Source organism: Cupressus sempervirens, chromosome 5 (assembly GCF_028749045.1).
Source record: "Cupressus sempervirens isolate cs-2001-9-10 chromosome 5, ASM2874904v1, whole genome shotgun sequence".
NCBI lineage: Eukaryota > Viridiplantae > Streptophyta > Pinopsida > Cupressales > Cupressaceae > Cupressus > Cupressus sempervirens.
Window position 1 is genome coordinate 209,346,193 of NC_143122.1, and position 26,081 is coordinate 209,372,273.

The window sequence follows — 26,081 nt, forward strand, 5'->3', positions numbered from 1 at the left end:
GTGATAAATAGTTTTATTATAAATATTATTTTATTTAAAAAAATTAAATAAACATTATTTTATAATTTTTTAAATCATTAATTCAGTATTGATTACAATTCATAATGATTAACACTCATCTATTTCAAATCGTATTTTGAAACTTAGTGACCAAATATTTTTTAAAAAGTATAAGATATTGTATAAATTTGAAAAATCTATTTTTTAAAATGTGCTACAAATTTGAAAGTGGGACTTAAAATAAACATATATAAAAAATGATTAAGCAAGTTAATGGTTGCATGTAATACAAAAATCATATAATCTATTAAAGACATGCAACAAAATAAAAAGAACTTATTATAGACGAACAAGATTGATCTAAAAATATCAAAGTGCCTGTTCTGTTGGTACATAATATTTCCAAAACCGGGAGCGGCATGACCGAGTACCGCTGCAGAGAACTTAACCCGTGATTAATGCTCTTCTCTACGCCCAATAGGAATACTTCATTGCTCTCCGTCAATATCCAATTTCAATATTTCTTCATTTTTAATTGAACAAAATGATCGACAATTACCCTTGACTGTGCAGATCTTTCACAGGTTTCAACGGAAGAGAAGACGCGAAAATCAAGATTACAGTCTTGAAGTTAGGGTTTTTGCAGATGAGAGAGAATGAACTCCTTGTGAGGTACGTACAATTTTAACAGGCGTTGCCAAATTATAAACTTTAAGCCTAGGATTATGGTCAACTACAGAGCACAGAAACAGCTGGAGAAAAGAGAATGACTTCGGTTGCATGCAGAGGACACCTAGATTGCAAAATGTGAGTGGGTTCCACTTGGTATAGAATTTGGAATACTACTTTTCAGCCCAGAATTGTGCAGAAGCATATTTCAAAGGGTAATACAATCAGAGTTGCTTCAAGCTAACTCACGTTCTGAGCATCGCGAAGCAACGCAAAAGTTAAGGAAAAGGCTGAGTGATTTTTGTGAAGAATATCATGTAACTGGTCCTACTGCAAAAGTTAAAAACTTTTCCATGCTAGGGAACAATCAACAAAAGATGCATCACCCACGCTGACAACTTATGCTAGTCGAAGATGAGATCCTTTTGTCGAACCTTCTTCTCCATGGATAGCAAGTAATAAGAAACTCACAATTTTGATCGGCGAAGGCATTGTGAAATTTTAAGTTTTGATGTTGATATTTTGAGGTACTGTCTCTCCCTTGTATAATGTGTATTTCTATTGTTTGTTGGTGGTCTTCAACCTATCTTCTGGTGTTGTAGGGACTCGGGAGTAATATCTGAGTGCCTAATTTCACTTGTTTTAAAATGTATTCAATTGGTTTTACTTGTACTTGTATAGCTCATATTTTTTATTTCATATATATATTTGTTAAAGCTCATATTTAAACTTATTTAGGAAATTGAAATTATAACCTACCCTTCTTCTATAATGGTCTTCCTTTTAAAATAGATGAATTTCCCTGGTTCAAGATTTGTTTTAAGATGACAAAATTTAAGAACACCATTTAGCATTTTTGCTAATTCACAAGTCACATAGCTATATATTTAGGAATTTAGGAGTAATGTTAAGCAGTTGGCAACATAATTGTCTGTACCTATGTTGCATATGAGACTATGATGCATCATCTTAAGAGTTATTTTTGGCTAAAAGAGGATTATAATAAACATTCACCAATACAAAACAATATGTAGGAAACTATTGCCTCACAACAATTATTTTGAATAACTGACGTGATATTTCCAGAGTCCTTCTAAATGATAAAGAATGCTTCTTGTAATAACTACGTATGTAATTTGTATATCAACACTTCAGGGTGGACAGAAAACAGTAAGACCACAAACTCTCTGCTATCTTAAAATACTATTATTTAAGATATGGAAATTCTTTGAATCAAATTATTGGATACCATTCAGCAATGGAGTGCATTATACATGAAATGAGTTTGAAACAACCATGGGGATATTTTTCATCCATAATGCTAATAAATCACTATTTCCTCATTAACAGGAATACCAAGCCACATCTTTGTCAGGATTGAAAATAGGATCTTAACATCCAAGGTCGAAGACATTTATCTATAGCTTCATCGGCAACAACAGACTTTATTATTGATGAAGATTGTGAACTATGATAATTGAAAAAAAAATTATTTATGCAAATTTTCATCCTGGCGAAACCAAGAATACCTGCTAACATTTCGAATAACGTGATAATGCCAAAAAAAAGCAAAGTTTGTTTATCAAATCAGAACTGCTAATTTTCCTCCCTTGCTTCATATGCACGAGGTTTTTCAAAATTCGCATAGATAGAAATTTGAGTGCGTAATGACTTTACTGAAATGGTATAATCATATGTAGAAACATGTGAAATCAGCCATGCTGTAGAGATTTTTTAATGTTAAATTAATATTCATAAGTTTAATCTTCTAATTTTAAACAAAGACAATCAAACTTCATAGCACTCAAAAATATAGTTTATGTAGCAATCAAGCATAAGGATATATTATAATTCATCACACAATGCATAAGAATTGATTACAATATGATCGAAGCGATAAATTATGTAATAATATAATGATGGAATATGATATATTGAACAAAACATTTCAAGGAATGGCTTTATAAAGTCATTTTCCCACAGAACCAACAACCTAGCCACCAAAAACTTCTCTATCTAACAAATAACTAATTACAACAACCTTACTCAATTAATTAACTATTAATGTAATATGTTTTAAAATATCCCCTTATTACATCACTCTGAACAGATGTAGGAACAATGGTACAAGTTTGGGACAAACAACCACCCAAATATCACAAACCATGAAGGAAACACCTAATTGAATATATCCTTGGATTTCCTTAGTATTCATTAATACATATGAATTGATACATTCTCAACTATTCATGAATACACCATTCTTCCTAGGAACCAAGACATTACCAATTATCCTCAAGAACCTTGCGAGACACACTATCAACACTACACAATTGTAGTATCTCAGAACAGGGATAATAAAAAAATGACAATATTTGTTGAATATTTTGTCATTGATGTCAAAGGTTGATGATCAAGGTCGTATGGATTTTGGAGGTTCACTTTAAGAAATAGAGAATTGGAATGAAATGTGTATCAAGGTATTTATTATTCATTAGATCTTCATCAAGTACTTGGTTGTCTAGGTGAGCTACTTGGTTACTTGGTTGAATTCCTTGGTTTTCTAGTTGGGCTTCTTGTTTGTTTGTTTGAGCTAGTTGGCTATTTGCTTGAGCTACGTTGACGGCTTGAGCTACTTGGTTGTGTGCTTGAGCTACGTTCTCTACTTGAGCCGCTTGGTTGACGGCTTGAGCTACATGGTTGCATGCTTGAGTTGTGTGGTCATCTACTTGTGCTGGTTGCCTGTAGACTTTAGTGGCAACCTTATATTATATTAAATTAATATATTTCATTTTTAAATCACTTCCTCCTTGGCATACGTTGCATGTAAATCATAATCCTCCTTTTACACACATAGCATGTCTCTAAAAAATTATTATTTGTATCCAAATTTCTATAGATTTGTACTTTGATTTTCATCCACTTTAGTGTGTCTTTCCCTCTCCTAAACAGTGTCAATTTCTCTGATGTGAGATGAAATATCAATGACTGAAAGAACATCTAGGGACGGGTAAGGCTATATAGTTTTAGACAGAATCTAAAGTACAAAATCTAAAGTCCAGAGACAATATATTTGGGCAAGAGGAAAATAGGAAGAGCACGAGCATTGAGGAAGATGGTGATGATGCGCATAGGGGAGAGTGATGCAAGAGGAGACAATTTCTTTACTAACGCATGAAAAACTTAAAGCCATGCTTCATTTTCGTCTGCAAACATTCCCCTGTGTAACTAATTTCTTCATTTTCTAAAAAGCCATAGTTATAGCTCATTACATGCCCCTTTTACATATCTAGAGAATTGAAGAGAAATCAGAAAGACAGACATGAGAATTGCAATGCTTTGATGTTCTTAGACAGGAGAATTGCAATGCTTTGACCAAGAACATCTACACCTAAATTAGGACATCACCACGCAGTATATTAGGAGTAAAAATCACTTTGGAATATTTTTTTACTTCGTGTCCAATAATTAGAAACCAAAGAAAAGATAAAAATCTATTTCAAGTTAAAAAAATAGGTTCACAGACCCATCTTGGGAGAACTTGCTGGAAATTAGAGCATCCTACATAACATCGCAAAGTCTAGATATTTGAGCAAAGCATCCAATGGGATAGTCAAAAAAATAATTACCTTCTCCTCTTCCAGTGCTTGGAGCGGCCTCTGCTATCAATCATTTTAGGATAGCCATACCTAGATGCGTCACAAAAAAAGGTACTTACAAACATATCAAACTTGTATAACCTTTAGGCTTAGATGTAAGAACGCTAACAATAGTCTTGGTCAGTCATGGTGATTCATTAGGAGATGGTGAATAATTATGGGTTTATAGGAAACTGATTCAATCAGTGGTGAATCCGCAGAACACTGAGGGACCCCGACCAATTGAAAGGACAGGAGATCGATTAGTTCGACCAATTGAAAGGACAGGAGATCGATTAGTTCTAGACCAGGTCTGGATTTTCAACTGCAATACTCAATTAATTGTTTTTGCATACAGACACATAATATAACTTTATTTCTATTTTTAGAGTTTCTTCAGAGATGGGAAGCTATGTGGATCTACACTCTAAAGACGTTTCTTTATCCTATTATCTTCATAATCCACATAGAGTATACTATAATATGTAAGATTAGAACACTTGCAATCTAACAATTGATTGGAATTGGAACAACATAATTTTATGGATTCAACGTCACCCTTGAAAGTGTAGCAACGACAAAGTGATTGTGCAAAGGGTTGGATGCATTTACTCTTTTCAATGACCCCCTTATATGCGCACATTGATTCAAGAGGTAATAGTATCTGAGAACCTTGCTTAATCTAAACAAGAGGTCTATTGGTGACATGTAATGCATGTGGAATCTCAGCATGGAAGCATTTCTCTTCACACTCCACAATCAATATAAGTAGATATTTAATCCAGCCTTGTTGATCTTTATAAGCCATTGCCTGTTCTCTTCTTGGAATTTGTACTTTGCGAGTTTCTTATTCATAGCAAGGTTTCTATGATACTTTAAACTTTAAATAAACCTATTTGTACTTAAATTTGTCCATAAACATATTCTCATAGTCCATATTAGTAATTGCTTCAAGTGATATTAGTAATTGCTTCAAGTGATCTTCCTGAAAAGCCCCTTGTGACAAATACATACAAAATATTTTCAAGAAGTTCTTGATCAAAATGTAAGAGCTTTTCTACATAATTTGAAACTTTTGATGCTATCTTCTTCATAACTCCCCACAACATTATGTTTTCTTCATACTTTTCTCTTGCAGTGTACTACAGATTTAAGTACGAAAATTGATATATATATATAAACAGATCACAATAGTTCAAGCGTGCATTAGATTTTGATATATGTATGAAGTCCTAAGAACTGTACAAAAATTTGAATTGATATTGCATTAGTAAATCCCTACCATTTGGCAGGGATGGCTAGAATCTTTGAAAACTAAAAGCTAGAACTTTATTTATAGAGAGAAATTGAGAAGTTCAAGTTCAACTAATTGGATTTTTCATAGTAGGCTCCATAAAGGGGCTTGCATCCTTTCTTTAATTCTAAGAACAGTACTACAGAAATAGAAAGTACAAGTTACTGAAGTAAAATAGATCTATATCTATTAAATGGGAGCTCCTCGTATATAGATATAAGCTTCGAGCTGGTCTTGGAGCATTGAAAGTTTCTCCACCAGTTTAGGGAATTTTGTGCTCTGTGGCAATTTGCAAACATATTGTTTTTAAAATTTATAATCTTAGAAGAGAACAAGATACTATCTATTTTGATATAATTTCAAAAATTTCTGACATATACTCAAGTGACTTCTACTTAAGTTATTTCCACATTATTGGTCTGCACTGTGTATGGGTGATAGTGTTGGAAAATACAGCCTATGAATTCCTAGAAGAACAGATATGCGAGAAAAACAAGATATCAGCATGCGTATTTAGATCGGGAAACAGATTACCTGTTTGCACTGCAGATCTGGGTTTCTGTCCAACCCAATTGAAGAGTTTGCAGATAGAATCAAAATGGCTAGAGTATAGAAAATCCATAATATAGTGTTTGTGGAGCATATACCCTGTAGAAAATTGAAAATATAATGTTTCTGTGGCATAAACGTCCTTAAGATCCAAAAACCAAACTGAACCAACTCTGTCGTTGATAACTGCAATTCCATGATTTATCGGTGGCTTAGAAGTTGTTCAGAACAGAAGAAGAATGAGTTGAGTGCCCGCGAAAGAGGAGGAAATGAAAAGTTATGTTTAAGAAATCTGATTTTAGGCATTGTCTTTAACTTGAGCTAATTAAAAATTAGAAAATATAATTTAAATATAAAACAAGTATTAAATGTATTAAAGACAAAATTAAAAGATTGTCTTTAATTAACATCTTTAACCACTCTAGTGAATGCTTTCCTTCACCATCTTCAATGTCTTGCTGCACTTTTCCAGATTCATGGTTCAATTTCTTTGAATATCCAACCACGAAATCGAGAGACTGCACTTTTGTGTAATGGGATTGACGTTTCCCCATTATTTAACAAGAGCTGCAGGGCAGCCAAGTCCCTGCCGAAGATAGCAGAAGTTTCATGCTTGAATGCGAAGTTTTCATCCAAATAGGAAGGAGGGAATTTATAGGTACCTCAACTAAAGAGAAGAGCCCTACTCCTCAATTGGGCACTTTTCTGTGGCGGTGAGAAAGCTCATGTGCAACCTGCAAGTTCTAATATATTTAGGAGTTTCTGGAAGGCACAGGAGAAGGTTGGAGTATGATGCAAAGTGTTGATGCTTTGGAAAACAGTAGAGTCCACCTCTTTATATGCCCTCAAATGAGAATAGATACAATCTTCAGAAATGCATGCATTGCTATGAATTTGACAGTTACATTGCTAATTCATTTAAATGGACTGTATTAGCAAATGTGTTGTCCACAAATCTAGTATTGATCAAGAAAAAAGAGGAAAAACTGAACAAACAAATAATAAAAGTTAAATTTGAATTATTGATGAATTCTTTTACATAATCTAAAGTAAGTTTTGCCCTAACAAACTATAAATACAAAATGGTCTCATATATATGAGTTGTACATTTTAAGATTGAAAATTCTACACTCATTGAAGTTTGTCACCTGAAACATGGAATATAAATACTACAAAGTGATTCAACTGCAGGAATCTTCTATTTGGTTTGCATTTAAAATATATGCCTTCCCTTTGAAAAAATCTTCCAAATATTGTATGAAAAATAAGATGTACTATGATATCATTGAATTGTTTTTGCACTTCAATTTCTGATCCACTCAACATTATCAATTTGCTTGCTACTGTTAAACTATAATAACGCAGAGATGACCAATGATTACCCCATTAGTTGTGGCCTATGGATACAACATTTAGGATACAGAGTAGTCACAACTATGAAAGATAACACTAACATAAACAGAACAATATGAACTCCACAGCACAGATTAATTATTCAACTGTGATTTGCATTGTAGTACAAGCACCTCCCAGTATAATTAGAGAAAAACTCATATAAGGAAAACACAGATCATATTGCACCTGAAAGAACTCTAATGAAAAGGAGCAGGGCATGGACCTAATTGAACAGACCTATTTAAAGCTTTAAGTACTCTTCAATTTTCCTTCTGGAATTAAGTACATAATTGAATAGAGAGAAAAAAGTGATGCACGTCCCTTGACTTTGGCGATTACATGTGAGCAATACATCTACAGAGAGTCTATTGATTGTTGACTGGAATTCCAGAGCAGTAGACAGGCAGCAGGCATCCCATGCCATGAGATTTAATGTTAGTATTTGGTTCCAATGAACATTTCTCATTGATTATGGTATTGAATATTGTTGACTGGAATTCCAGAGCAGTAGACAGGCAGAAGGCATCCCATGCCATGAGATTTAATGGTAGTATTTGGTTCCAATGAACATTTCTCATCGATTATGGTATTGAATTTACGATGTAATTGCAATGCCATGCATGCTTTCCTATCCACTACAATATTCAATGTGACTGAGTAATTGAGATTGTTGTTGATTATAGTATGTGATTGGTTCTGCCTTTTGTTTTCCTTAATGGGGCAGGATTGCCAATTTCAGTCGTCTACTTGCTATTTGAGTGTCCTGGATGTCTCCACATTCTGTATGCTACTGTGTAGGTCTATCAGTGTTATATAAAAAATGAAAGAAAACTTTATAACTATATTAATGATTTGATCGGTTGCCTTCTAGGTAAATTGTGTGTAATATATATAATAGTGTGCATATAAAATTTAAAATTTGGTGAACAGTTTAATTTCGTGCTAGATAACATCAAATTGACTATTTTTTTAAAGAAGTCCAAACTCGTCAATTAGAATGCTACAAATCAATTATATTTGAAAAAAAAAAGAAGAAAATTTGAACTTTAAAAAACTGTAATAATTTTTTCTTTCTCAGACTTCCAAACCAATTGATGCAAAACATGAATCCAAAGTATATCTCTAGCTATGGAAAGGATGGTAAAGCTATCCTATTAATTCATTGTATCAAATCAAATGTCTAGCTTAATGAGATGATCAAGGTCATATAGTTATCTCAGAAATGGAGAATCTTACACTGATATCATTTTTTGAAGAAAATGATTTTTTTTGATTTGAGGTAGATTCATGCTTTCCATATTAATAGTTAGTGGAAAAGATATATTTTACATCTAAATTAAATCCCTTGACTACATTAATAAGTCAGGCGATAGCTTCTGCTGGGACTGCCAAGTTTTGCCAAGACCTCAAATAATATTAGACAAGAATAATTCTAATCATAACACTAATGACCAAAATCACTAAAGTAATTCCTCCATTGCTGGTGTTACTCAAAAAATTAAACCACCTCGCCATTTTAACTCTAAGCTACTTCACAAAATAAGATTGTAGAGCCTAGAAAGTTGTTGTTGCTTTATGACAGAGAACAGTGATAGATTTAGACTAATTGGAATGTTGTTTCTATTTAATTGAATTAGCACTTCTAAAACAAAAACCTAAGTTACTGGGTTTTTTCAGAACCATCTCTACCAACCAGGCCCAGTAAATGCCCAAGATGGCTTTGTATTTTGCCCAGAGAAGCCCAAGGCTACACCTTCTTGGCTATCTTTAAATCTATGCCATTTGAACCCTTTGTCAAGTACAGCCAATTTGTTGCAAATGACACTGAGGATTTCGTCCATGTGCACTAGTATGCTGAATTACATGTATCTCTTTTGACATAAGAAACCAATTACAATGAGGGGGTGATGAAGAATCGAAATCTAACTCTGAGTATGCTGAATTAGACATTATTGTTGCACAACCTGTCAAAACTTCTTTAGATGGCAAAAATTTCAACTAACCTAGGTAAAAATTCCTTCCAAAAAAAAAAAACTACTGTCCAATCGAACATCTCATATTCAGAAATCTTTAAAAGTATGCTTTCTAGAAATTTATCTGCGATCACAGAATTAGTGTAATTGGCTTGACGGTGATTTTCCCAGCTTGCTTTTGTGAAACTTCAAATATCATTTTCAACCTCCTTTTGTAATGTCATATTTCACAATTCTTGCATGTTGAGTAATACCAACGTAAAATTAAGTTGATCATGTTTAATACCTTGATTCATTATGGGAAGTAATAAGGAGCTAAGAAGCAAGATACTGGATGGCATATTATAAGAATCTTGTTGACTCTCTTTACTAAGATCCAAACTAAAAATAGGTCTTGTGACTGGTATGGACAGTTTACACTCAAATGTCATCAAAATTGATACTACAATACAAACAATTTTGTACTCTAGAAAATTTGGCCTTGAAATGTAATCATTAAAACTCTGTTACCTCTATAACGCTTTCATAGTTATTTATGGTTGAGCCTTCACTTCCTACAGAGCTGAAGTTACTATTACTGAATTCTTGTCAATAAAATTATTAATTTAGATTTTGTAATACTGTCTGGTTCAAATGAATTACAAATATAATGTTCCTGTGTATCTACTATTAGGGATATTGGGCTGCCAAGCCTATCTAGAAGGAGGGGAGAGCTCATGGTTACAATTCGTCAAAGATGGAGATCATCTAGATTTGGAATCATAATTTGGGAATGACAGAAGTGTCCTAGAAGCTGGAAATATGCTGGAAAGACTGCAAAAGGAGTATATTACATGCATTCAGATAGATTTTGAAAGGATGTAAAGAAGCATTATCTTGGAGTGCTTAGGAAGATAATCCTTGGGGTCCTTTGTTGGATCAGTGAAATAGATACACAAGGAAATTGAGAATCCTAAGCTCCACCACAAACAAAAGGAAAAACAACATATCACTTTTTCAATGCAGGATTAAAACAAAAGAGTTCCAGCAAACAATGTCCATTGCTAAATAAACTCCCCAACCAAAAGATATTGATGAGCCGTACAAATGTAGAACTCATCTATTCCACATTAGAATGAATTTTGAAAAGTAAATTTGGGGAAACATGTTCATTTCAGCATAATGAATCATTTGGTAGTTGTCACAATATTATCCAAAATCAATTTCTTTTTAAAAGCTTTCTTTCCAAATTCCATAAAAGTCAAAGCAAAAAATTTGATTTCCTATCATTGTGTTAGCACAAATATTTAGTCCTAGAAGCTACAACACATAAGGGTCCGGTTAACTAGATGAATAATCTAAAATTCAAAACATTGAAAGAATTTGTACCTCTTGATATAGAATTTTTTAAGACAAATCCTCAATGGATAGTCTGTGACAAGGCTAGTCTTCTGCCCTTCAATTGTTGTTTCCTGCAGCCATTGTGCAACTTTCAATGTGCAATAAGTGGCTGAAACCATAAAGCAAACAATTTATTGAGCAACATTTAATAAAGCCCATGCTCTGGGAGAAGTACTTGCCTTCATAAATACATCTATAAATGGATCTAGTTTGATGCCTACTTCCTTCTCATGTCTCAAAACTTCTTGCAGTGGGTATGCAAAGAACAAAAATATTAGTATGGAATATGCTTACAAGATTGAGAGAAACACAATGCTTGCACAAAAACCCACCATATCTTGACTTGAATCCTTGACATCGTCTAGAGAAATCTAGTGTTTCCCTTGCAGTCATTTCCACATTGTGCAAATCTCGCAGGCTAATGTAAGTAGAAGTTCTTTGAGGTACAAACACTGTTAACAAGTGTCCCTTGCAGGTCACGGTTCTGGCATCTATAGAAATGCATACGATTGCTTTCTCTGTGAGAAATAGATAAAAAGATACAAGTTGTTGTCATCACCAACATCAGCTTAGCATTAATATGGGACCAAATGAAGACAATAAATGTATGTAAACATTTGAATAAGTCTGAATGAGCAGAGCTTCTCTAAACAACAAATAGAGTCTCAATGCTCTATAAAACAAGTAGAGCTTCAAGCTACCCTGAGACAGCGATCAGGTCTTCCAGCCAAAGCTGTTAGCAATGTAGTTTTCCTAGATCTAGGTGGACCAAGAAGAAAATAGTTTAGTGATTGAACCAAACCTCTATACTTGGCAACTCAATCCCCACTGTAGTTGTACCCATTTTTATTATTATCACCCTTCTTTGTTTTGAATGCCATTACTGCAAAAGGATTTGAGTTTTAATTTTACCTCTCTACTCTTTCTCTGAATTTGGAAAGAAAGCGCTACTCTATGAATGAACGTCCTCTGCATTTCAGTGAAAAGTGTTGTGACTTCAATATTCTCGTATTTGAAATTTCAGTTGCAACAACTTCATTGAGAATGCTCTTCCTGAGACTATCATAAGTAGGGAGCTTTTGAAGAGCAGCTCATTTAAGAGCCTTTCCATCACTGCTTGTGAATGATTGGATAGATCATTCTCTTTACTATTTGATGCATTAATTGGTTCTTCCCAATCCAATGACATTGTTAGATAATGACAACAATTGAAGAAAAGCAGAAAAACAAGATTGTGAAAACAATCTTTTATTTTATTTTAAAAAAAGAACAGTTTTTATTTTCAAAAGGAAACTTTAAGTTTTTGAGGAATAAATCGAGTTTTATTCTAGGTCTCTTATCTTCAAGAGGTTATATTTATTTCTTCTTTGTGAAGGCATAATCAATGTTTGAATAGAAATATTGCGGCACCAACTATGAAGTTGAAGATATAATGAGTTTCTTTTGAGCAATAAGAATACCAATACTTGCCCTGTGGATGTTTCCTTGACAATATGTAGACACATTTTGGGTATAGAGATACATAGAGACAGGGAACATGGGAAGCTTTGGTTATCATAGAAGAAATATGTGGAGAAGATTCTCATCAGATTCGGTATGCAAAATGTGAAACTTGTTAACATCCCTTTGGCTTCCCATTTTAAGCTTTCTTCAAGTTTATGTCCTAGTACTAAGGAAGAAAAGGATTATATGTCTTGTGTACCTTATGCAAATGCAGTAGGAAGTTTAATGTGTGTGATGGTATGTACAAGACCAGATATTTCATATGCAGTGGTTGTTGTCAATAGATACATCGCATAATCAATGTCTAAATAGAAATATTGCAGCAGCATTTGTGAAGTTGAAGATGTAACGAGTTTCTTCTGAGCAATAAGAATAACAATACTTGCCCCGTGGATGTTACATCCCCATTGTTGACCTAGCTTGAAATATAGCCGTTGGGGTTCGCATGAAATCAGTTGGCAGTTTAATTTGATATAATCTGGCGAAATGGTAAGATAGTTGGTCGTTATGATTTCAAGTGAAGATGACATGTTAGTTGATCGTTAATTGCAAATTCATGGAATTAAGATGAAAGGTTAATTGTTATGATTATTTAAGATTAAAGAATTTATAATTTAATCAAGTAGGAATTCCTTGCAGGGAGCATGTTGAAGGGGTGGAAGCATTGTCAGAAAAGAATTTGGCAGGGCATCACCATCACTGGCAGACAGATTAAAGACCCAACGATCTGAAAGAGAATTACATCTGCGGGATTCGCATGAGTTATTTAGTAATTTAATTAAAATAATCGAGTTTAAATATAAAACGTATCTTAAAGGATTTTAATTTATCTTTTGTTATATTATTTTTAATAAATATTTAAGTGCGTGCTTTTAAATATGAAATGATTTGGCTTTATTAAAATTTAATAATTAATAAAGTAATGTTGCCTATAAGACTTTAATAATGTTCAAATTATAATAACATTTCAATTATTATAATTCCCGAATTATAACTTTCCAACTCTTTGCTTTTCGATTTAATATTCTTTTTTAATGATAATACTTGGCGGGGAGATCGATTTAATTGTTTGATAATTTGAATTGTGTAATTATCTTTTTTTTCAAACTTTATTTCCCTTTTAAAAGTATTTGAATTGAGTGGAATTCGTATAGTTTCTTGTAACGGTGAGAAGCCTTAGAGTCGGGCACTTTATTATTAATTTATTAGACTTCCATAGTCGTTTCAAGGGGAGATCTTTTTCTTCAGTCTTTAAAACCATTACCGCCAGACCAAGATAACATAACTCAGCGATTAATTTCATGTTCATCGAACTTCCTTATCATGTTGTGGGTAACAGTTCAGGAACGGAAGGTGAATAGGAGCTATTAGCGGCAGAGAATAGCGGTTATGCAAGGATTCGACACCTCTTCACAGGACACGATAATGGTATGCTCATGTCCAGTCCGAAGAATATATTACAATCCAACAGCGAATTCCATAATTGATATACAAATGTTGATTCATATTGCACATGATTACCGTGAGAGTTCACACCATGCCATCGATTCATTATCAACACAAACTGCGACTTTTAGCGGACAAAGGATCAACCGCAACAATTGGGTATAGGAGCTAAATGGGGGCATCATACCAATGCTAAGCCACATTTAGCGACTTGTATACCTGAGGACTGAGAATATCGCATACTTGTCATTATTGTGGTGACTGGGGTATATAAAGATCTTAGTAGCTATTAAAATGTGGCAACACATTAGTCATAGGTATTATTCATCACGAACCAAACATACAGACAACGAAAACTTACAAGTATCAAATGAAGTCTGCGAGCTATATAAGGTAGGGATTTAGAAGATGTCGTGTATACAGAGCAACTGAAATAGCCCATGAGGAAACGATCAAATGCGTGATTAAGTGTTGAAGGCACATATAAAGTCTCCATCAAGCTATATAGAATATAGGCAGAGTTGTGAATGTATAGTCAAGAGTGTTATATATCATGATGCCCAGTGGATGGTAAGATGTTCCCTGTCAATTTCGGGTAGGGAGGGCCTTTCTTATTGGAGATCGTGTGGGGACATATTGTGGTCCGAGGTTGGGTGGTAAAGCCCCTGACAATGTTTCACCTCTCTCAAGATGTCGGATATGCGTCAGAGAGAGATAAGCCATGCATTCAATTGTTTATCAAAAATAGGTATTATCATTTTGTTTATGAGAAGGTAAGATTTAATTGAAGTATTTCATTGTTATCATCATTTTACTTTCATATAAATGAATATTGAATATAAGTATTTATCTAATCTTGAGAAATTGTCACAGATAAGCAATCTAAGGAAAAGAATTCCGAGGCCCTAATTGATCGTGTGATGGCTGGAACCTTAATTGATATGGTGGTATTGGAAGCCCTAACTGAATCCGTGGTATTGAAAAACCCCAGTTGAATCCGTGGTTGCGGAAGCCCTAAATTGAATCCGTCGTCGCGGAAACCCTAGATAAAATCCGTTGTCGCGGAAGCCCTAAATTGAATCCGTGGCTGCGGAAGCCCTAAGTGGTAAAGCATTACCAGAAGCCCTAAATAAACCGATGGTAATTGATGCCCTAATTGGTAAGATGATATGTGATGCCCTAATTTAAGTTATATTGGTATTTAGTGGTATTCATCAATTGATTTTTGAGATAGCAGTTGATTTGAGAAATTGTTAGAGTATTGGTGGACTAACTCAGGTGGTTACAGAAGCATACTTAGATGATTTTTTAGTCTCAGTTTTCCAAGGTATGTGATTTCAATTCCTGAAGTTATTTCATTTAATGGTATTTCAAGTAAGTGGATAAGAAATTTTTGTTTAATTGATTTTAACGGTAAATCTTCTTCACATGAACATGAATGATGTAACTGCCTTCCTATGAAATCAAAGTTATAACTGTATTCTATGCTTATGTTAGATGTTAATTTAGACTTGGAAAAACTGGATGTTACAGTGGATGTTTCCTTGACATATTGTCAAGGTTTTACCACGTATATCTGTGTACTGTCGTTTCTATTGTTATTATTTAATATTTCTTTTACTATTTCTTTGCATCTAATTTGTGCTGTAAGTATATTGTTTCTAGTTAATGCTTCCGCTTCCATAACAAGTGGTATCAAAGCAATTTCGTTTTTATAGTAGTTGTGTTAGAATTTGGTGTTGAATTTTTTGCAGCATCAAATGGCAAAGGTTTCAAATGCAAGATTTGAGGTGGAGAAATTTAATGGCAAAAACAACTTTGAGCTATGGAAGCTCAAGACACGTGACTTGTTAGTCTAGCAGAGATTGCATAAGGCATTAGATGGAAGATTTGGATATGAGATCCCTAAGCACAATCCGGTTGTGTTTGGCAGATGGGGTGTTCTTTTTAATATTGTTGAAGAAGATACAATTGCAGGTTTATGGGGTAGAATGGAGAGTCTTTATATGACAAAATCCTTGACAAATCAAATCTACTTGAAGAGGCAACTGTATAGCTTGCAAATGAAGGAATGTATAAAAATTCTTGATCATTTAAATGTTTTCAATACTCTAATTTGTCAATTTGGTAGTATGGATGTAAAAATCGATGATGAAGACAAAGCAGTTACATTGTTATGTTCTTTGCCTGAATCCTCGAATCACTTAGTTACTTCTATTAGTTTTAGTACAACTAACTTCCTTGAATTTGATTATGTTGTGGGAACTTTTTTGTCTGAAGAGGTGCAAATGAAGTCTAATAGAGAAACCTCCACATCGGAAGCAATTGTGGCTAAAGGTCATTCCACAGAAAAAGGGGAAGGTTCGAGAGATAAATCTAGATTCAAGTCAAGAGGCAAAAAGAGTAAGGGAAAATGTTGGTATTGCAATAAAGCAAGGCATCTTAAGAAAGATTGTTGGAAAAGAAAAGAAGAGAATGATGACTCCAAAAAGGAAGCAAGTCCAACTGAGGCAAATTTAGCTACAGTTGGTGAAGTGTTATTTGTTTGTAATATCTTACAAAATCAAGATGAATGGATTTAAGATTCAGGTGCTTCTGATTACATGTGTCCACATAGGAGTTGGTTTTCTTCTTACCAACCTATTGATGGAGGTGTTGTTTTAATGGGAAATAATGCTTCTTATATGACTATGGGGTTTGGGAGTATTAGAATCAAGATGTTTGATGGTATTGTAAAGACACTAACAGGGGTAAGACATGTACCAGAACTAAAAAGAATTTAATTTCCTTGGGTGTTTTGGATTCTACTGGTTACAAATTCTCTTGTCAAGGTGGAGTTCTTAAAGTTTCTAAGGGAATTTTAGTGGTGATGAAGGCTACAAAAGTTGGAAACCTTTATAGGCTAGAAGGAAGTATAGATGTAAATCATGTGACAGTGGTATCTAAGGAAAGTGATGAATCTACTCGTTTATGACATCAACGATTGAGTCATATGAGTGAGAAAGGGCTAAAGGTACTAGTAAATCATAATTTGCTTCCAAACTTAAAATCTTTGAATTAAAATTTTTGCAAGCATTGTGTCTTTGGAAAGCAATGTAGACAAAAGTTTAAATCTGGTAGCCATACAAGCAAAGGTATTCTAGACTATATTCATTTAGATATTTGGGTTCCATCCTGTAATGATCCCATCTTTTGGCCTTCACGTTCTCCAAAGTCTAAGTGGAGGATAAGAAGAAATTAAATTAATTTGTTATAAAGTCATTCAATTAAAATTAAAAGGTGGCTTTATATTTAATTAATTTAATTAATTATTGTATTACAAAGGAGATGCGTCTAGAGTGTGTATTAATTATTGGAAAGGTGGAAGCCTCTAGAAGCACAATTAATTATTGCAAGAGAGGAGTTTCTAGAGAGTGCATTAATTATTGGAAGGGGGAAGCTTCTAGCACTTGCAATTAATTAATGTTTAAGTTCTTTCTAGAAGGGTGAAGGAATAGGATAAATAGGGGTGAGAGTCTCATTGTTTAGCATCGGATTATTGTATCGGATGATTATGATTTGCATTTGATAAGAGCTTGGATGTGTGAATCACACTCCTTTTGGCAATAGAGGACGTTCATTCTCTGTTGTAACATTCTAGATGTCATTCCCTTAGGGTTTGGCCTTTGGAATACATCTCTTTGTACTTGATTGCAGCATTTTTAGAATTAATATAATTTCAGCAATTGATTCAGCTTTTGGGCATTCTTGGGTGTCCATTACAGTGGTATCAGAGCTATAAGTCCTGCCATCCTGTGGAGATCATATTGATAGCCGGATAAAGATGTATATTAGTCCAGATCAAGATGTGATGTTCAGCCAGTTATTGGGTACATTAGAGAAGAGGCAACGTATGCAACAGGAGCAGAATAGGCGAATGGATATGATGTTGCAGCTTATGGCTAGACAGATGGGCATCAACATTGATGATTTGTATGCTGCTTCAGAGCAGAAGGTAGTTGATTCCTCAGGTGGGATCGAGACACGTATAGAGTCAGCCAGTTATGATGTTGGTGATGTGGGCATTTCGACAGAGTCTGTAGAGACATGCGTGCAAAGTCAGGAGACCACATATGAAGCCTTGTCAGGGGATGATGATGTAGCAATAGTGGAATTAGGAGAATGCAAGGGAACTGTCATATCAACAACCACTTCTATGTCAGTTGAACCATCCAATGAGGAGTTTGGTAATAAGCATGCGGTTGTAGATGTGTGCTCTGATGATAATACACTTGTTATTGCTAATGAGGTGAGCAATATAGTGATAGAGTCATATTATACTATCGATCAACAAAGTGTTGATGTTCACTTCTGCGATAGTACTATGTTCAACATGGATGCCACATTGTCTTATGACAATTTGATGTTTGAGGTTGATATTGATCACTCTCCTGAGTGGAGTTGGGCTTTGTTTTCACCATCTACAAATATTCAGTTTTGTGTTGCAACAGTTGGGAAGAAGAGATTTCATAGATCTTATATGGAGTTACCTTTTGGTGACATTCTAACTTCTTCACCAGTATTGGGTGCTAGGTTGCACGACATGTGGTTGGTCCTAATGATGCTGATTTGTAGTTGGTTTAATGTCCATATGGATATCACACATTGCTTCAATTGGGATCCAGGTGGAGGTTGGAGTCCATTATGTTAATTGCTTGAGGACAAGCAATTTCAAGGAGGGCGGATTTGTAATGAGCCCATCTTTTGGCCTTCACGTTCTCCAAAGTCTAAGTGGAGGATAAGAAGAAATTAAATTAATTTGTTATAAAGTCATTCAATTAAAATTAAAAGGTGGCTTTATATTTAATTAATTTAATTAATTATTGTATTACAAAGGAGATGCGTCTAGAGTGTGTATTAATTATTGGAAAGGTGGAAGCCTCTAGAAGCACAATTAATTATTGCAAGAGAGGAGTTTCTAGAGAGTGCATTAATTATTGGAAGGGGGAAGCTTCTAGCACTTGCAATTAATTAATGTTTAAGTTCTTTCTAGAAGGGTGAAGGAATAGGATAAATAGGGGTGAGAGTCTCATTGTTTAGCATCGGATTATTGTATCGGATGATTATGATTTGCATTTGATAAGAGCTTGGATGTGTGAATCACACTCCTTTTGGCAATAGAGGACGTTCATTCTCTGTTGTAACATTCTAGATGTCATTCCCTTAGGGTTTGGCCTTTGGAATACATCTCTTTGTACTTGATTGCAACATTTTTAGAATTAATATAATTTCAGCAATTGATTCAGCTTTTGGGCATTCTTGGGTGTCCATTACACATCCTCTATAGTTTCTTTTGGAGGAGTATCATATTTTTTGACATTTATAGATGACTACTCAAGAAAAGTATGGGTCTTTTTTATTAAAAGTAAAGCTGATGTGTTTGGTGTATTCAAACAATTTAGAGTTTTTGTTGAAAAGAGTATAGGCAAATCAATCAGGTATTTGAGAATAGATAATGGAGGTGAGTTCACATCTTTAGAGTTTGAGAACTATTGCAAAGAAGCTAGGATCATAAGGCATAAAACCATAGTTTACACTCCTCAACAAAATGGTGTTGCTGAACGCATGAATAGAACTCTTCTAGAGAGGGCAAGAAGTATGCTCAGTAATGCCAAATTGTTGCAATAGATTGCAATATTCTTGAAGAGGTATGGATAGGTCATTTATGTGATTTTTCAAATTTGAAAAATATTTGGTTGTGATGCTTATGCTCTTGTTTCTAAAAATCAGTGTTCTAAGTTAGACCTCAAATCCAACAAATACTCCTTTGTTGGATATGGCGATAGAGTTAAGGGACATAGATTGTGGGATCCTACTACCCATGAAATCATCATTAGTAGAGATGTAGTATTTGATGAATCCACTCTAACAAAATTAGATTTTGTTAAATAATTTGGAATAGAAAGAAGTACCACAATATCAACAAGTTCAGTTGGAAACTCATCCTTCTATAGAAGAAAAAGAGAAAGAAGATCTCTCCGAAGAAGAAGATGCAGATTTAGAAATATACAGGAAATTGTGGAAATACCACAACCATCTCTTAGAAGATCTACACGAGTTAAGAATCCTCCTAAAAAGTATGATGATTTCATTTCATTAGTTGCTTTGATTTCTAATGATAGGGAACCAAGTTGTTATCAGGAAGCAATGAGTAATGCTAAATGGAAAATAGCAATGAAAGAAGAAATGGATGCCTTAGAGAAGAATAAGACATGGGACTTGGTAGAACTTCCGAAGGATAGAAAGGTTGTTGGCTGCAAGTGGGTCTACAAACTGAAGAAGGGCGTTGATGATAAAGTTGAAAGGTACAAGGCAAGGCTGGTAGCAAAAGGTTATTCTCAAAAAGAAGGTACTGATTTTCATGAGGTTTCTTCACCAGTTGTTAAGCTTGTCTCTATTCGGATTGTATTAGCATTACTTAATCTTGAGTTAGAGCAAGTAGATGTTAAAACAACACTTCTACATGGAGGTTTAGATGAGGATATATATATGGAACAACTAGAAGGGTTTGTTCAAGATCGCAACAGAAAATTTGTTTGCAAACTCAAGAAATCATCGTATGGCCTGAAACAGTCACCCAGGCAATGGTACAAGAAGTTTGATTCCTTCATGGTGACCAAATCTTTGTAAGAAGTGAGTATGACCATTGTGTTTACTTCAAAAGTTTAGAAAATGACTTATTCATTATCTTGGTATTATATGTTGATGATATGCTTGTAGCAAGTAAAAGCATGGCTGAAATTAATAAGCTAAAGGCTTAGTTGGCTAGGACATTTGATATGAAGGATCTAGGAGCAACAAAACAAATTTTGGGTATAGAGATACATAGAGACAGGGAACATCGTAAGCTTTGGTTATCGCAGAAGAAATAGTGGAGAAGATTCTCATCAGATTTAGTATGCAAAATGTGAAACTTGTTAATATCCCTTTGGCTTCCCATTTTAAGCTTTCTTCAAGTTTATGTCCTAGTACTAAGGAAGAAAAGGATTATATGTCTCTTGTACCTTATGCAAATGTAGTAGGAAGTTTAATGTATGCGATGGTATGTACAAGACCAAATATTTCACATGTAGTGGATGTTGTTAGTAGATAAATGGCAAATCCAAGGAAAGAGCATTAGGCAGTAGTGAAATTGGTGCTTCAATATCTTAGAGGCACAAGCAATTATTGTATCACCTATAACTGTTGTAGCGATTTGGTTTGTGGTTATGTTGATTCTGATTTTGCAGGTGATTTGTACAGAAGCAGATCTACAACAGGTTATGTCTTTAATCTTGTAGGTGGAGCAATTAGTTGGATGTCAAAACTTTAAGTGACGGTTGCTTAATCTAAAACTGAGGCAGAAAATATGGCTGTCTCACATGCATGTAAAGAGGCAATTTGGTTGAAGGGTTTTTTGGGTGAGTTTGGAAAGTGCTAAATAATGTGATTATATTTTGTTATAGTCAAAGTGCTATCCATTTGGCTAAAAATCCAGCGTACCACAGTAAAACTAAGCATATTGAGGTTAATTACCATTTTGTATGACACGTTATTGAAGAAGGTGGAGTATCTCTTGAAAAGGTCCATACACCCCAAAATTGTATAGATATGTTTACTAAACCAATGTTGGTAGAGAAGCTAAAATGGAGTGTGGTTTCTCTTGGAAGTTGGTTTGCAAAAGGGGTGATACATGGACGTGGGCAAGTATTAGGTAAATTGTTGTCAAGGTGGAGATTGTTAGATAATATTTTTCACTTCCTGATAAGGGCAGAGGAAGCAATCTAATCTGCTGACCTTTCATTAGAACAACAGAAATAGGACCAGAACCTGCTACTGAATATAGAATCAGTTTCATCCACGTTGTCATTTAAGAATATGATGGTGGACCAAAATGGACAGGACTAGTACCTCCGGGGAAAATTACTGAACGAGAAGAAGGGAGATGGATCATTGAAGCAATTATGTCTCATAGTCACGGCGAAATAAACAATGCAATATGGGTGGTGCCAAGCCAGCTAAGCTTTCACAACGAAGAACATCTACACGGTATTGGCGCTTCCTGTTCAAAAATTTCTTTGAATTAATGTCGGTGTCTGTAGAACTCAAAAGAGTTTTCTTCGTTCTCAGCATAAAGGCCCACATTTGTCAGCTGGTCTTCATAGTGCTGAGATGATCTATCAGCTCCATCTGAGAAATTTCAGATTCAAATGAGCTCCAATGGAAATTATTTCCAGAACCATTTAATTGTAGTTCTTGCCTAACATTAGAGTTTCCAATACTTTTTCTTGGATTCTCACCATCAGAAAAAGCACTTTTGTTAGAGAAAGCATCAATTAAGTCAGAAATGTCTCCCTCTGTTGCATCAGTTGTCAATCCACCAGGCTGGAGGCATTCAAACACACACTGAAGATTGGATGCGTGATTTGCAAACTCTTGCAGTTTACCTTCAAACTTTGTACCCTCTAATGCAAGCAGGTCATTGCATAGCTCGGAAGTGCTAGCATCACCAAGATTTCCTGCTTCATAGAGTGTAACTGCATGAGGTTTCAAACCTGAAAAATAAAAATAGTTTACAAGTCATGTTCATTGTTAAGTACCTTCAAATATTCTTATTGAAAAACATAATTGTAAGCATGAGAATGGATCAAATAGAACATTTAACAGAGATGAATAAGAAAAATGTTAGATACGATGGAAACTTACACATCAGTATTACTACTCAAGAGCTCTACCAAATTCACAGCCTGATCATCAGTTGAAAATTGTAACATTGCATGTTTGTAATACCTCTATATGCTATAATATACATATTACTGACCCATTTATGTAGTTGAGTTTTGAGTTGTCATTCAAGTCCTTACAATAAAAGTGACATCTCATAAGTTTGATGCATATTTGATTGAAAAGGTTTGCATTTTTTCTTATAAAAGAGATGTCTAGGTATAAAAAAGAGGAACAGTTCACAGTAGCCAACTGATTTATACGAAAAAATGTTCAGAAAGCAAAATGTAATTACAGTCTTTTCCCAGAAAAGTGAATTACATATATAAGCCCATCAGTTTGGTGTGGAGCATAAGAAAATTGAAGTATAATGTCATAATATGTATACTTCTAATAATTGCACTCTAAAATGTTCTTTCATTGGATGCAAAACAATGATATATTATCATCAAGCCTCCCTAGAAAGAAGGCCTGCCATCACTAGTGGGAAAGTTTGGATCAGTTGCATGATGTCGTTTTTCCAGAACTTCACCCTCTTTCCCAAAGGTTAGCCAATGTTTAGACAGTTTGTAAAGATTTGCAATACGAATAGGAAGTAATTAAACTACAAAAGAACATGAAAGTAACCATCCATATTCAAGAAGCTCTCTTTAAAAGTCAAGCAACTTGTCAATGAAATAATTCTGGATAAAACCTAAGTTACCATGGTTCGTCCCTGGATCCCCCGGACCTTTAGAAGTTTGAATTGGTTCGAAGTTTGGGTCCGGTTCGCAGTCAAGTTAGGGTAGGGTTCTAATTTTTTGCCTGCTGGTTCGATCTGGTTCGAACCTGGGTGAATCAGGCGGAAAAAGTCGAAACCAATTCGGATCATGTGCTTTATGGGCCTTGTGGACAAATGAAAAGTGTTCTTTTGCAAAATTTAAATAGTTTTTGGTGTCGACAACCCTAAAAGTTTGTTCTGAAATGCTTTTGGTGGCCTCTCATTGTCATTGTCATTTTTTGAAGAATTTGATGCCAATACCATTGTTGCTGCTGCTGATCCCATTGGCCTTAGCTCTATTGCTGAGTCAACTAATGCCAAAGAAGAAGATGAAGATTGAAGAAGATAGAATATTAATAGATTTTTATTCCATTAGTTGAACAATGAACATGAAACAATGATAGTTGAACTTGATACTATGTTTCATTTATAATGTTTTGATTCTTTGATGTTGAACTATATGGTGGTATGATCACTATGATTAGAAGTTTATGGTGTTTTTGTTGTTTAAATGTGTTTATGCTACTATGCTACTAATGAACCCAAACAAACCCAAACCCCTTTCCAAAATTTTGACAAACTTGTGAACCGATTCTTGAACTTCAAACTTGAAACTGAATCCGGACCAGTAACTTAGTAATTTATTGCTGAGCACCTTGCGAGCTATACCACAGTGGCTTTCCAAAGGGACCATACCACATCATTGTCTTCAAAGAGAGTTGAGCACGTCAATTGGATGCTAATGCGGAGTGTTGACTCGCTTCTGCAATATTAGCCACCTTTTTAACGAGCATTAATTACTTTGTAATATCAGTAGTTTGTATGATGAACATAACATTGCTTAACAAACAATTCGTATATTACACATGGAGAATATATTTGTCAGTAGATATATTAGAAAACAATTGTTATCAGCCACTAGAAATTGAGAAACAATAAAATTTTGTGATTGCTGATTATAAAGTATGCAAACGAAAGATGCCCTGTGCAATTGACAAAATGCCTTTAAGACCAAATTTTGAAAATGTGCCAAGTTTTTGGATAATTTTTTTGTCTACTATATTAGAATAGTAGTTTGAATTTTGTTTAGATTTTTTTGTTTCAATAGTTTCTGTTATTTTATAGATCCTCTAGTTTTAGAACTCTTCTTAGATTTTTTCTATTCAATAAACTTCCCTATTTGGGTGTTTGGATTTCCTATGAGAATTCACACTACAGCTGGGTGATTTAAGATTTCATATGATGATTCTTATCAGGTAGCGACAATAGTATTTGTGTGCACTTTTTCCCTACATTCTAGCACTAAAATTTCCTTGTAATCTGGGCATTTTACAAGGTGAAGTTTGGGCAGCATGGAGTTTCAATTCTCGACATTGCTGGTACATGCTACACTCACATTTGGCATGAGCTTAATTTCTGCCTGGGCACGACTATTGCAGCTCATTAGAGGTGTTTGGCTAATATCTTTGGAGCAGCGTATACTTCTGATCAAGTTGTGTATGGTGCTAGGCATGGAGTATGTAGTTCAGGGACAAACTAGACATATTCAGATGCAAACAGTGGCTGCTATCAACCAGTCCTAAATCTGGACTGAGAAAGGTTCACACATAAGTGATCTGCTATAAGCAACTAAATTACCAGGGTGCCTGTATTTAGTATTATAATTTCTTGAGCATTTAGTAGTTGAATCCTAGCATATGGTTAGAATCTTATAACGATTGTCAGATTGTAATGTATTGCATATAATTACAATCAATGAATTCATCCTATCTTGCTAATTAACTCTTTCATGGTATAAGGTTTTTTCTTACATTGCATCCATATATCTAAGTTTGGTATTACAAGAATTAGGAAAGCTGCAATTTTTAAGCATCCAAGATACATACTCTCTTAGTTTGTCCATGTGAGCTAGTTGGGCTCTTTACAAGTTGTGTCCTTAAGTGATGTCGGGTTGCCTTATTAGTGCGAGCTCCCTAAAGTAACAATTGAGATGTTTTTGGTCAAATCTTGTGATGAGTTCATCTCTGAACTCATAATAGGTTATTGTGTGTCAGTGATCTGGAGTAACAAGGCAATGTTGCCACTAATCATTTTCAGGGTAAGTAATTATGTCTTTGTTTATCATATTTTGTGTTTGTGTGAAGGTGTTTTCATAACTTTCAAATGCTAGCACAGTTCTATTAATAATAGCATGTATTTATTGTCACTTTAAAAGCTATGGACCTTATCAAGAACTAAAATTCAGCCATTTTTTTTCATGGTCTTCTTTTCAACCTTTTGAATCATAAGAAACACACTGAATATTTCATTGGAAGAGTAGGTAGATTTTTTTGGATAAAAAGCTTAAGACAGATAAAAAAAATTCTGGAAAATAAGAGAATGAACATAACTGGTTCTAATGACACAGCTATTCTTAATCTTAAAGTTATGCCTAATTTTTTTAATAATGAAGCATGACATTCACACATGTTTTCCTTGAGTACTTTGTAAAGCCTTTATCATTATTTACATTTTCTAAATTGTTGCAGGCAACAACAGTATACAAGGGATTTGTGTCATTGTTGATGGTGGGATTTCGAACAGAAGACACACTGTGAAGGCCTTTACATTGAGAAAATCAATTGTTATGATGGGGTAGCTTTCTTGCTGGTATGGAGGAGGCACTGGTTGATAATTTTACGCAGGTAATCTTTAACATGTATAGATGCATAATTTCCATTTAATATGTTGAT

At 34.4% G+C, this 26,081-nt stretch overlaps 1 protein-coding gene across 2 annotated transcripts in view; it reads left to right on the forward strand.

The window, feature by feature from the left end:
- The first annotated feature begins 457 nt into the window (after positions 1-457).
- LOC149555152 (steroid 5-alpha-reductase DET2-like) overlaps positions 458-26,081 on the forward strand; it is a 62,330-nt gene continuing 36,706 nt past the window's right edge. The window contains exons 1-2 of one of the 2 annotated variants that reach the window (XM_089829189.1): positions 458-1,196; positions 25,878-26,033. In XM_089829189.1, coding sequence (XP_089685315.1) covers positions 26,001-26,033 — 33 coding nt within the window. In that variant the 5' untranslated portion in view covers positions 458-1,196; positions 25,878-26,000. Of the gene's footprint in view, positions 1,197-25,877; positions 26,034-26,081 lie in introns of those variants that run through there. The other variant, XM_089829187.1, reaches the window with a different exon arrangement.